The 12,073-nt window shown below is 36.4% G+C and overlaps 2 protein-coding genes across 2 annotated transcripts in view; both read right to left on the bottom strand.

Annotated features, from left to right (window-relative positions):
* The window catches only part of LOC21395760 (histone acetyltransferase GCN5), a 6,090-nt gene extending 1,926 nt beyond the window's left edge, over positions 1-4,164 (bottom strand). The window contains exons 1-9 of the mRNA XM_024162950.1: positions 3,480-4,164; positions 3,322-3,386; positions 3,080-3,160; positions 2,631-2,702; positions 1,790-1,958; positions 1,515-1,558; positions 1,094-1,193; positions 791-859; positions 497-551 (exon numbers count right to left, since the gene is read on the bottom strand). Of these exons, the coding sequence (XP_024018718.1) occupies positions 497-551; positions 791-859; positions 1,094-1,193; positions 1,515-1,558; positions 1,790-1,958; positions 2,631-2,702; positions 3,080-3,160; positions 3,322-3,386; positions 3,480-4,061 (1,237 nt within the window). The 5' untranslated portion in view covers positions 4,062-4,164. The remainder of the gene's footprint in view (positions 1-496; positions 552-790; positions 860-1,093; positions 1,194-1,514; positions 1,559-1,789; positions 1,959-2,630; positions 2,703-3,079; positions 3,161-3,321; positions 3,387-3,479) is intronic.
* A 1,225-nt stretch (positions 4,165-5,389) lies between these two features.
* Positions 5,390-11,564, bottom strand: LOC21395759 (guanylate-binding protein 2). The gene is made up of 17 exons (XM_024162937.1): positions 11,236-11,564; positions 9,992-10,094; positions 9,701-9,770; positions 9,537-9,575; positions 9,321-9,438; positions 9,174-9,231; positions 8,971-9,035; positions 8,850-8,856; positions 8,684-8,744; positions 8,500-8,559; positions 8,364-8,383; positions 8,212-8,277; positions 7,829-7,996; positions 7,276-7,533; positions 6,607-6,819; positions 6,203-6,474; positions 5,390-5,916 (listed from the first exon to the last, which is right to left on the bottom strand). The coding sequence occupies exons 1-17, from the start codon at positions 11,322-11,324 to the stop codon at positions 5,775-5,777; spliced, it is 1,809 nt and encodes a 602-aa protein (XP_024018705.1). The 5' UTR covers positions 11,325-11,564; the 3' UTR covers positions 5,390-5,774.
* Between the last annotated feature and the right edge of the window lie 509 nt (positions 11,565-12,073).

Raw genomic sequence — 12,073 nt, 5'->3', positions numbered from 1 at the left:
TAATTAATAATTAAGTAATTACTATCTATTTATTAGTTATTAAGTATATCTATTTATTAATTATTAATTAATATATAATATAATTAGTAATTAATAATTAATTATTTAATATAACTTTGTTGATAATCATTAATTGTACTATGTTGATTCCCGCACAATCTAAAAGCTAAAGTTGTCTTTAGGCTGCTTCTGATTTTGACTGTACATTCTTCAAAAATTCTTTAAAAGCCACTTTTTATGATTTTTACCAAACACCATTATCATCTTTTGATGGTCAGAGAAGTGATTTTGAGCTCCAAGAAGCACTACTAAACACACTCTTAATCTAAAAGATTGCAGCTGCAACTGAATTAACCTACTGAACCAAGATCGGCCAGAAATCTTTCTCAAGCCTACTTAAAAAAGATATAAAAAAAAAAAAAAAAAGGTGAAATCTTTCTCAAGCCTACTTAAAAAAGATATAAAAAAAAAAAAAAAAAAGGGGAAGAAAACTTACGCAAACCAGGAATGTCCTCAACTTTGATTAGTTTTTTAGGAATTCCAGCTTCTTTCTGAAAGAGGGGGAGGGGGGGAAGGAATCAAAGCAGAACCAATATAGTTTATGTGATCACTGATCAAAACAGCCTAGGAACAAAGAGAAACACCATCCAAGAAAATAAAAATAAAAACTCTTTAAAATAGTTCGCAACGCATAACAGGTTTTTAAAACTGCATGGGAAAGATGAAGGAAGTGCTAGCACAAATTATACAAATTGATAGAAGTCCATATGAGCGTAGAAAATTCTTATACCTTTTGAAAATCAATTCCAGGGTAAACAATGTGACAGTTTGATAGCTCTCTTATCTTTTCGTCAATTGCCTGCCCAGGAGGAAAAAATACGTAAATGACTATTGAGTGCATATTGTTCCATGACAGTTCGCACAGAGTATGTAACTACTATTTATTATTTAAGAATCTATTGACCAAGCCTACAGATATTGACACAGATGTCAACCGATACTTACCTTCACACATACAAGATAAACAAAAATGGGCTGAAAATAGTCCAGATAAGAACTACAGATATTGACACAGATGTCAACTGATGCTTACCTGCCTCTGGCGGCGAATCATGGTTGACAAATCAATATATGGAAGCTTCGGATCAATTTTGCATTCCATAAGGATGCCTCCGTCATAATCTTTTATGTACCTGACACAATCATTATACACTTACAAGCCATCCAACAGGAGATGAGATGCTGACAAGTAACATCTTTTAAAAAGTGAGATGCAGATGAAGAAACAGTAAAATCTGGAAATTTGGACAAACTTGGACCTCAAATTTATCCACCACCCCTTCTCCCTAATAATAATAATAATAATAAAAGAATAACACTCCCCCAACGACAGGTCCTTTCTTTACTGCCTTTCCTACCAGACAACTCAAAGCTAATGAAAGGCAAATCGAGAAACCTATACTGGAAATCTATAGATAATTGTCTTCACACAACTGGAGTTGTATAGAAAATACCCTTGCCAGCGATCTTTTTCCAAGTGAATCTCTTTTGTGAAACCCTACAAATTATAAGACAGCATTTCATACATTATATAAAAACAAATTCTGACTAAAGAGTGTAAAAAGAAACACTAGAGGGAACAAATTTCCAAAAAACCAACACTGGTGCGAACCAAAATTCCTAGAGAAACAGATGTGTGCTCCTATGTTGTTGATGTTGAAACAAGAAAGCTTAAAGCACAACAAGGACAACACACTAATACCAAGTGATCAATAATAGAAAACACAACCTGCTTAATAAAATAGCCAACAGCATTGTTGTCAGCATATGTGAGAAAATGAGTAAGCCCATCAGCATCTCGTGCATACTGCTTTAAATGATTCATCAGTCTAGTGCCATAACCTTTAACTTGTTCGTCAGCAGTTATTGCACAGAAAGCAATCTCTCCAAACTTTTGGCTGTAACTCCATTGCAAAGAAAAAATAAAATAACAAAATAATAAAAAAAATCAGTGATGAGCACCAATGAAAAATCATACTGCAACATAACCAGAGTTTCACAACGGCACATCATTTCAAATTAGTACGAAGTGACCCCTAAACCCTAAACCTTAAACGTTTCAAGAAAATCAATTAAAGACGTGCAAAAAAAGAGACCAAAAAATCCATTATTTTGGATATCATAGAAATCCCCTAAAACCTACTTAGTGGGCTTGAGCTCGAAACTGAGCCCTCCACCAAACCTATTATCTTTGAGAACCATAAAACTCAGAGTTATTCGCAAAGGATGGGCCCTAAGGAATCTCCAAATTGTAGACCCAACTACCTCATTCATACGAGGTAAAATTCTTGATAATTGCAAAATGTGCTTACTAGTTACTACACTAACAGTTTTTTAACCTGCATATAGCTCTCTAGTAATGGTAATGGATTTTACTTTGGATAAATCAATACACAACGATGTTCTGCAATCATTTTCAAGTCATTAGTGGCTCAATACTTCGTACATCAAGCAACAACTATCCCTAAGATATACATGAAGAAAAGAAAGTGTACTATCTGGTAAATTTTATGGAAATTGGTAAAACATGAAGAAAAGCAAAAGGTTGGAATATAAGACGAAACCTTTACCTGACATAAGGACGATAGGTGATGCCACCAACAACCTGATTACGTCTGATAACCATAACGGATTTATGGCTTCTGTAACACATACAGGCATCATCAACAACTTCTAAATTTGCTTTAAAGAAATGGTTAAGGAAAAACAAAAACAAAACAGAGAAACGCTAAAGGGACAGATGTAGCAACAAAAAAACTAGAGAGTCAGCTAAAGCTCCTACAAAGTTGATACTTGGGATAAAACTAATGTGCCATGCTCCTCGAAATACGCTTATATACCATGACAATTATCACCAAAGAAACGAAATTTGGTACTTTCCAAGTCAATGTTTGGTATTGTATCAACCTGTGAAATTAAGGACTTTCTAATTTTACTCCTAAGAGAAATCTGGACCCAAAAATCACGCTTTGTCCTGACCGTCCCGATTTACATAATCCAATATTTTTATTGGTATTACCTATCCATAACGAGACGGACAATGTACTCCTTGGGCATGTTAGGTAGTTGTCTGCCAAAAATATTCTTTAATCCTATTAACCTGAAAAAAAAGAAAAAAGAAGCGTGCATTAAACATTGCGATAGGAATTAAGCTATCTTTTATAGGTCATTGAACAAAAGTGAAAGGAAAAAAGAAAAGAAAAACAAAACGAAAACTTGCATAAATGCCATGTCGAAGACTACAGAAAGAGAAAGAAATACCAAACCATATGCTGATCAATACCATCATTTGAAACGCAATCAAACTTGAGTTTTCCCGCTTCCTCCTACAATTTTCAGGAAGTGAACAGAGGGCACATAATATGTGTCAATTTCGGTGAATTATAAAACGAAAAAGGAGAGAAATTTGATGAGCTTACTTCTCTCTTCAAACTTTCTTCCCTAGCACTATACGCCCCACTGGTCTGCAAATTCTCAGTAAATATCTTGGTCGGGTCCTCCTTCACCACCATTCCCTGGACCCCACTCGCGTTAGCGGCGGGGCCTCCGGCGCCGGCCCCACCGCCACCGTCCTTTCCGCCCTCGGAATTCTCGATCTTGACGGTCGGATTCTCCGCCTTAAGCTTCGTGTTTCGCGCCCCGGCCGCCGGCGCCGAGCCGCCGCTGTTCTCGAGGCGCGCGGCGGTGAAGTTGCGCATGGAGTCATTGTCGAATTCGTCGTCGTCGTCGACGGCGGCGTCCTCGGAGTCGTCTTCGGAGTCGGAATCGGCGCCGCCGCCACGGGCGGAGATGCTCTCGAGATCATCATTGGAGGTGAGGGCGCCGTCGCGGGCGTCTGCGGAGAAGGAGGAGGGAGGGAAGGGCGGCGCGTGGTCGTCAGACGCCAGCTTGCGCTTGTGGATGGAGGAGGTGGCGGAGGCGGAGGCGGAATGCGAAGGGGACGGAGACTGGGAGGTTCGGGAGCGGTTAGGCGCCGTGAGGTGGGAGGAGTGACCGTCCATTAGCGTTGAACATGAATTTTGGGGACTGTAACTAGGGTTTTGCTTGCAGTGAGATAACTGAAGAAGAAGGGATTTTCACTTACTCGGAGCACTGCTCTCGGTGACGGAGGATGACGTTGATGCTGATGCTCAAAACACGGGCCCTTTTATAGTTTTGGATCAACTTTTGTTTGGACAAAAGGATGGGCCTAGGCCTTATTTGGAAACCATAAAACGACGTCGATGAAGACAGACCATAACGATATAAAAAAATAATAACAAATAAGAAGTAGTAGTAGTATCAGATGAAGAACATGAGTTCAAATTACTCTTCATGATTTTAATGTTTGAAATTTAAATTTAAAAAAAAAATTATAACAAAATTAAAAATTATGATTTAAATCATGATTTTAACGTTTGAAATTTAAATTTTTTTTAAAAAAAATTATAACAAAATCAAAAATTATAATTTAAATTATGCAAAACTCTTAAAATAAACGCAGCACTTGACAATAAAGTTAAACAACATCCTATGAATTAGACGATGAATGAGAAAACTACTAGAGAAAGAAAGGCATAAGAACAAAATATGACCTCACAAGAAAACCACAAGAAGTTGAAATTGCATAAATATCAAATAAGAATTAAGCATAACAACTATAAGTTCAAGCAGAAAAAGGAACAACTATAAGGAGACGACATGACATCAATAAACGACAATAAATAAACGAAAACAAAATGAAGAAAGGACAGCAAACCAGAACAAAACGAATTTGAAAATGACATGATTGGGGAACCACTCACAAGAAACGACAGCAAATTGAACAAAGAGACCACGTGGAATAAAAGAACTAACATTGAGGGACGACAACAAATTTAAATACAACAATACATTCGAAAACGACAATAAACAACATAACAATAGGAAAACAATAACGAATTTATAAACGACAGTGAATATCAGACCACGTGTAAATTAGACTCAATAACACTTATTGTGAGATGATCAAGGACTAAGACTATTCCTTCACTCATACTATTTTTATATTAAATTATGCTCAAATCTTTTTATATGAAGAGTATGTTCGAATATGTACTCTCTAAGAGTAGTATTCTTCTAATCTTCTAATTCTATCTAAAATCTTAAACATGCATCATATCAAAACGACAACAAATTGGAATACATCAAGTGGGAATAATCTGGCAACTAACCCAGACAAAGGAAATAACAGTAAAAGCCGAACCTGTCCGATTTTGATTCTTGATTATAAAGAAATATGGCTATTTATTTGATTTGATTTATCACACATGCCAAAAGAAAGGCAAAACAAAATTGATATTTAGCGGAATCTATAACTCATCCACAAGACGAATTGAATGCAAGTAATATACTAATATCTTACAGTTTGGGAATTGAATTTTTCTGGCAAATTAAAAAAAGAAAAGGATATGAAACTGATTGGATTTGAAACAATTAATGTATCATAAACATACAATTAATTCGCTAACGCTACATTTGTACTACGACAGTAAAAGGTTATCAGCCTAATCCTTCACCCATTTTCATTTTCACCTTTCTTTTCATCTTTCCGCAGTATAAAAGTACCATCAAGAACTAAAAGAATAGGATGGTGGGCTTTGTATGCCACTAAAAAAAGAAGAGCTCGCCCAGGTACAACAATGAAGAGATGTGCATGATCAAACACTAGGAATGTCATCACTTTCTTCTCTCTTTTAGTCCGACCTCCGCCGATGTGGGCCGCTTTTTGGATTATTGTACAGGGGTAATAGCCATCGAGACCCATGTTTTCTTTTGCCATAACACCGCCAATAAAGCACAAATAATGATACCCCTACGCCAAGAGGAATGGCCCATCTGTCCCAAACAATGAACAAAAAATCAAAACATGAGCAATGATACACATCACATAAAAATTTCATCAAGTACATTGTGAAAGTTATACGTGCCAAAATTCATAAAATTACTGTTTCATCCAACCTATTTACCAGTAACAAGCGTTAGTTTCACGACACATCATGAAGCCTCTTCTTCATGATTAAAACACTTCCCATCAAGCAATAATTTTTAGTTTTCACTACAAAAAGACATGAATTCCTTGTTTGAGGGGCAAAGAAAGGTGAAAGAGTTGAGTTTATATTACCTGTCCAAATCCAAGATAGGGCTGTAAATAACTGTTTCCCAAGTGGCAACTATCATATGCCAAACTGGGTTGTAGTAGAGAGACTCCGATGTCCAGAACATCCTTGTATACGTCTCTAGGAAGATGAAGAGCACCCATGCCCCAATTTCTAATAAGATGAACTTCATGATGAATCTTCCCACCACCACCATGACAAGGGAGAAGGTCACCAACCAATTGAAGAGCCTGTTATTGTATTCTCGGATAAATAGCGATCGGGACTTCCCCAACATCTGCAAAAATTTGTACATTATGGTATATCAGTTTTATCAAAATGACTGGCACATTTAGGAAGCACGTAGAAATAATTTTAAGTTAAATGGTTTTGGTCAATATGGGCAATTGACATGAGAATCGGACCAAACCTTCATCATTCGTTGCTCATATTTCCCTTTCGAAGGGCCCACACACTCTTGCTCAAAACTTTGGTTGCATTGGAGGAAACCTGCATTGAACTTGGCCATGGTGGGAAGTCTCAGAACTTGAAGATGATCCATCTTATCTTCACACCTCGTATACAATCCCTCACAGAGCTTTGATGATTGATATTCATTTGCTAGTATGACATTCTTGTACACCTAAATGACATTTCTGAATCAAGTTAACATATGTACTTCTAGTTCTGGCATATTGCCAAATTTTAGCTTATTCATGGAAGAGATGATGCCAATATTAACAAGTGGAAGTCAAATTCTAAACAGGGGACAATAACCAATGCTGTCGTCCTGCTGTTGACCAATCTAGGGGTGATTCACAACTCATAAGTAGCTGCATGATGACAAAAAATGATTGAATCTGAATTTCAGAAGGTCCAAGACAGGTATTCAGAAAATTGTAATAAGTCGTTCTTGAAAGTTATAATCTTCATAATGACCTACTGACACTTAAAAATCACCTAAATACTTGAGCACTTGAGAATATTAGGTAGGACCTCCAAATGTACCCAAAAAACAAAAAAAAACCCATGAACTGATTATACGCTTATTCGTTTGAAAAAAAAAAAAGTTATCTGATTGATAAGGATCAAACAATACCTTTTCTATCTCTTCATCAAGCTGCATAACCGATTTCTTCGCGTGGTGACGGCCAAAATGTTGCTGATCAAAAAGTTTCATTACATCCTCTCTAGATTTTTTATGTGCAGCTTGCAGAGATTGCTCTAATAGCGGTAAACCCAACTTTGCCATTGTTTCACTATACACCTTCAAGCATCGCTCAAGAATGCCCTTATTGAAAACCTCGACTAGAGAGCCTGTTGATGGGATCTCCCCTTTGTTCAAAGCTTCAAGGATCTGAATGTGAAAGTATTCAAATGCATAGAATAAGAATCAAACGGCAAGTATTGTCACAGAAGATAAGCGCAGTTTATACACACACCCACAACTAGTAGATCTCCTTACAAGTCATCAAGAAGGAATGTTGGTCAAGTTTATAACTATTTACTAGTCACAGCTTATAAAGAATTGCCATTTATAGAATATTTTTTCCCCTAATTTTGCATCAACCGTCCAAATTGAGACGACTTGCTTTTCAAGTTGTAAAACAGCGTCCACTTCTTAAAGATACTTAATCAAAACAAAGAGGTACCTGCTCTAGAAAAGATACAAATTCCTTTCCATTAAGAGCTTTGCCCTGCACAATCTTGGGACGAATAATACTAGAAACAACCTCTTTTAGTTGTTCCCTTTTCTTAACATAGGATGGGTCAAGCTCGCGGTCCTTCATGTCACAGAGCTTTGTTCGCTGAAGATGCGGCTGTTTAAAGGATCAGAATCATGACAGAATTGGATGAGTCAAGGTTACAGGACATATATAACAAAATAATTACATAGCCTCCAGGACACATGAACACAAATATTTACGCAAGAAATTATGAGCTTATGTAAGTTTATACACCAAATCATAGACATAGCGGAACCGAAATTAAATGTCAAAAAAGAAAGAAAAACGAATCATGACAAAATATTTACTTGTGGTAAGCTAAATGCTGTGCTGTTGTCACCCATGATAGCCAAGGAATCCCGAATCTGGTTAATCTGATAAGGACACAAAACAATTTAATTTATTGCAAGTGATGTCTATTTGATAATTGCAAAAACAAATATCAGAACAGAGAACATACCAGATCAATATTTTTGTCCCCTGCATTTGAAAAAGACACCCACTGTTAAACCTTGTCTTACAGTTACAAATGGCAGTAAGACAATTACAAATTAAAGCTTACATTTTAAACCAAGTGCATAGAGAAAAAAACTAACCTTCTTTATTTGGGACATGATGGAGAGCTTCATCCACCATTTGTTGCACAGATTTTCCTTCTGTAGAACACCAACAACATTCCCAATTAAACATAATTCAGCTCTAAGATATAAAGACCTATGATGATGGATCAGTTTCCTTACACAGAGAACATATATCAAAGGCAACCGTTTCAAGACTTACGTAGAAAATCACGCTGAATAAGCCACAGAAGCTTTGCAGGTTCAAAAGCAACATCTTGCCCCTATAAAAAGTATCATGTGTCATGATGTGCTGACACAAAATTTCACTGGAATTCATAGAAACGCAGTCTGGTGGAAAACAATGATGACAAGGGCTTGTAAATTACCTTCACTCTGTTTCCCATTCACAGAAAACAAACCATAAACAAATTAGTTTGACAATAACTCACTAAGCCAAGATCATTACTTAAAATGCTTGGTAAAGAGAATTTTCAAAAAGGTGCGAACCTTCCATAAAATTCTTCAGCAAGCTCAACTGCAAATGACAGCCGAGAGATGTCAGCCTCACGTATCTACACAAAATAACATGAAGTTAATAATTTGGCAAAAGAGAATCAAGTGTGACAAGGCAAATGTCCAACAAGGAAGCGAAAAAACAGTTGGGATACCTAACATGAATAAATAATAACATCAAAGGCATATTTACTAACCGTCTCAGGCAGGTTATAAATAAGTACAGAACTCATGACAGTGGCCAGAGCAAAAATCCTGCAATAGCAGTCTCAGGGACTCCAAAGATGAGCTAAAAAATAAGGAAAGGCAGAACAAAAGAAACAGTATTTTGGAGCAGAGATTACCGGTCATCATATACATTTGACTTCCCAATACTTTCAAATCCCTCAGTATCAAGGTAAAGCACAGAAGTTTTTACTCCATCAATAGTCAATTCTTGCGGGGTTCCCCATACCCATATCCCTGAAACAAACAGAAATACACTGTATTTTAACCCCGATATACACATAAATAAGCAAAATGATAAGGCATGTTTGTCATTTCAGGTCCAGGTATATTACCCTTTGTTTTTGTGTCACGCATGTGTCCAACACCAAACCCTGGGGAAAAAGCATTCGAAATTTTCAAGACTTAATAATTCAAGCTAGCCAAACTATGCAGAAAGATTGATTAGACAAGATCAATCATATACAAAAACATAAAGAAATAGGAACGAAGACAGCACCTTCATCGCAAGAAAGTGAGAGAAGTTGATTAAGCAAAAAAGATTTTCCAGAGCGGTAAGGTCCAATAACCTAAACACGTCACCATTGATATAGTCAAGACAAAATAAACGGGATAAGAAATCAAATACTAATTGCTGTAAGACATTCCTCCAGAAAGTAAAAACTGATCAAAATACATGAATGTGGAGACCGAAACCATTCTCTGCACCTATATACTTCTTTTTGAAAAACAAAAACCTAATTACTTATGTAGCTTTTACATGCTAGTATTCTAAAGAAATTCATCTTACTGCAACAGCCGAAATTGGATTTGTTATCCTCTGAATAGCCTCCAAACCTTCCCGTGAAAGACGAAGTTTAGTATGACCAGGATCAGGTTCCACAATAGGAAACCTGCACATACAGTTTGAAAACAAGCATTAGCTTTTGTGGCCCGTAATAGGATTAGTATTGGCCATAAAGCAATTATTATGGCCAAAGAGCTACAGTTATCCGATCAATATATCAACATAAGAAGACATCATTGTCATATCACGTTCTAACTAAGAAGCACTTATTTAGAGTTCCAGAGAAAGAATATAGAGATGATATATGATGTTCCTCATCACTCTGCGTATGCAATTTCTCCTTCAAATTAGACCATTGAACAAAGACGTACTGCATAAATAATCCAATACAAGGGCAAGTTTCTCGTAGCTGAAGTTTCAATTTATTATTTCAAACGTACAGTTCTTTGAAGATTGAATTTATGTTCAACAGCCTTTGAGAAGTTCCCAGAAGTTGGCATCCACCATGGAAGGTGCATGTATAGAAATAACAATGAGAATGAAGCAAGACTAGATATTTATATTCCCATAAGTGGATAAGCTACTTAAGCCCGAGTAAAATTTCAGCACCAGAGGTATGGTGCTTGCCATATACAAGGAGAGGAAAAAAAAATTATAGCTACAGAAGATAGCACAACCAGGTAATACTCCCGTTATAGCTATTTACAACCTTTGCTCTGCATACACATATAGCAGAAGTTTCCAAATGAGCTATTATTGCTGCCTGAGTTCAAATTATGCCCAACCCGTTTTGATGTTCAAAAATATTAATTTTCCACATGTCAAAGTAGCCATCCAATATGAATACTAATGTGGGCAACCCATCAAATAGCTTATTGTCTTTAGAGAAATTAGCAACCTCAAATGGCATTAAATAAAGTCTTCCAAAGTTCAAACTGCGTAATTATTCAAATTAGATACGAGATAACAAACTGAATTGCTAGTTTTTTAGCAGATTGGGCCAAAAATAAGAATCTTGCATTCCCAGGGGAAAAAAATACCAAAATGGCAGGACAATTAACTACTAAATCATGTTAGAAACTTCACCTTGCCCAACAATTTAGCATAAAAGATCAAATTCAAGCATCATAGAGCAGAAAAAAGTTCAAAACAATTCAAATAAATGCAAATATCGTCATTCTAAGCAGGAAAATGTGAGAGCTTGTGATTCGAGAAATCTAGAAAGACAGAGTAAGGAAATGACTTACGCCTGGTTAAAATCCTCAACCGACAACGATCCAGATGCGAAAAGGCAACAACAAATCGAGAAAATCAAAAACCAAGGAGAAACCTCCATAGCTGAAGAACAACGAAGAGAGAGAGAGAGAGAGAGAGAGAGAGAAAGTTCAAAAGCTACCTCCCCAATGGGATAAAGTCAAAGGCGATTTGTACGGACGAATCAGCCATAAGAATGCAAAGAAAATAAGCAAGAAGAAATGGAGAGGGAATGGGATCTGAGAAAGAGAGGAAGGAAGGGAAAGAGGTGGAGGTGTACGTTAGGAATCGCGGATCAACGTTCGGGTGGTTTTTCTTTTGCTTTTGCAATTTGCATTTGCAGAGACGGGCTCAGGATTTGGGGGCTGTACTTGTTTGTAGATGATAGAAGCCCTCCGATTGGTTGGAATTTTACTTCCACGGAATTGGTAAGAGTCATTGGTTGTCTGATTCTTACCATGCTTTGAATGTGCAATTTTTCTCTCGTCTTGTTTTTGCAAGAAACATTTGTTCTTTTGCACCGTTTATTTCGTCGATTCGAATTTTGCTACAGTAAAAAATTTTCAGAAACAGTCACATCTAATTTTTTTATTACAGTAAAAAGTTATCACACAAAATCACATCTCAACTCGAATCAGTGAAGTGAACGGATTATGGTGACTTGAGTGGTAATTTTAAGTTGAGTTTGAGTTATAACTTGAGTTAAAGTTGTAAATTGAGTTTATGTTTAGATATACACATTTGAGTTATGATTTGAATTGATAATATTTTTTAAGTTTGTGTTTAGGTGGGTCAAAACTTAAATTTATATTTAGATAGTATTTTAATAAA

This window comes from Morus notabilis, unplaced genomic scaffold, assembly GCF_000414095.1.
Source record: "Morus notabilis unplaced genomic scaffold, ASM41409v2 Scaffold345, whole genome shotgun sequence".
Classification (NCBI taxonomy): domain Eukaryota; kingdom Viridiplantae; phylum Streptophyta; class Magnoliopsida; order Rosales; family Moraceae; genus Morus; species Morus notabilis.
Note: the sequence above shows the minus strand (reverse complement) of the source record. Positions and strands in the feature narration are given on the sequence as shown.

Bases quoted from the DNA above. Each gene is read 5' to 3' on its own strand.
- LOC21395759 (XM_024162937.1), bottom strand. From the start codon at position 11,324: ATGGAGGTTTCTCCTTGGTTTTTGATTTTCTCGATTTGTTGTTGCCTT. The intron at 7,997-8,211 runs GTAAATATTTTG...TCCTTTAAACAG, and splicing joins CAGCATTTAGCTTACCACAA to CCGCATCTTCAGCGAACAAA. The intron at 6,820-7,275 runs GTATTGTTTGAT...AATGTCATTTAG, and splicing joins TTGATGAAGAGATAGAAAAG to GTGTACAAGAATGTCATACT.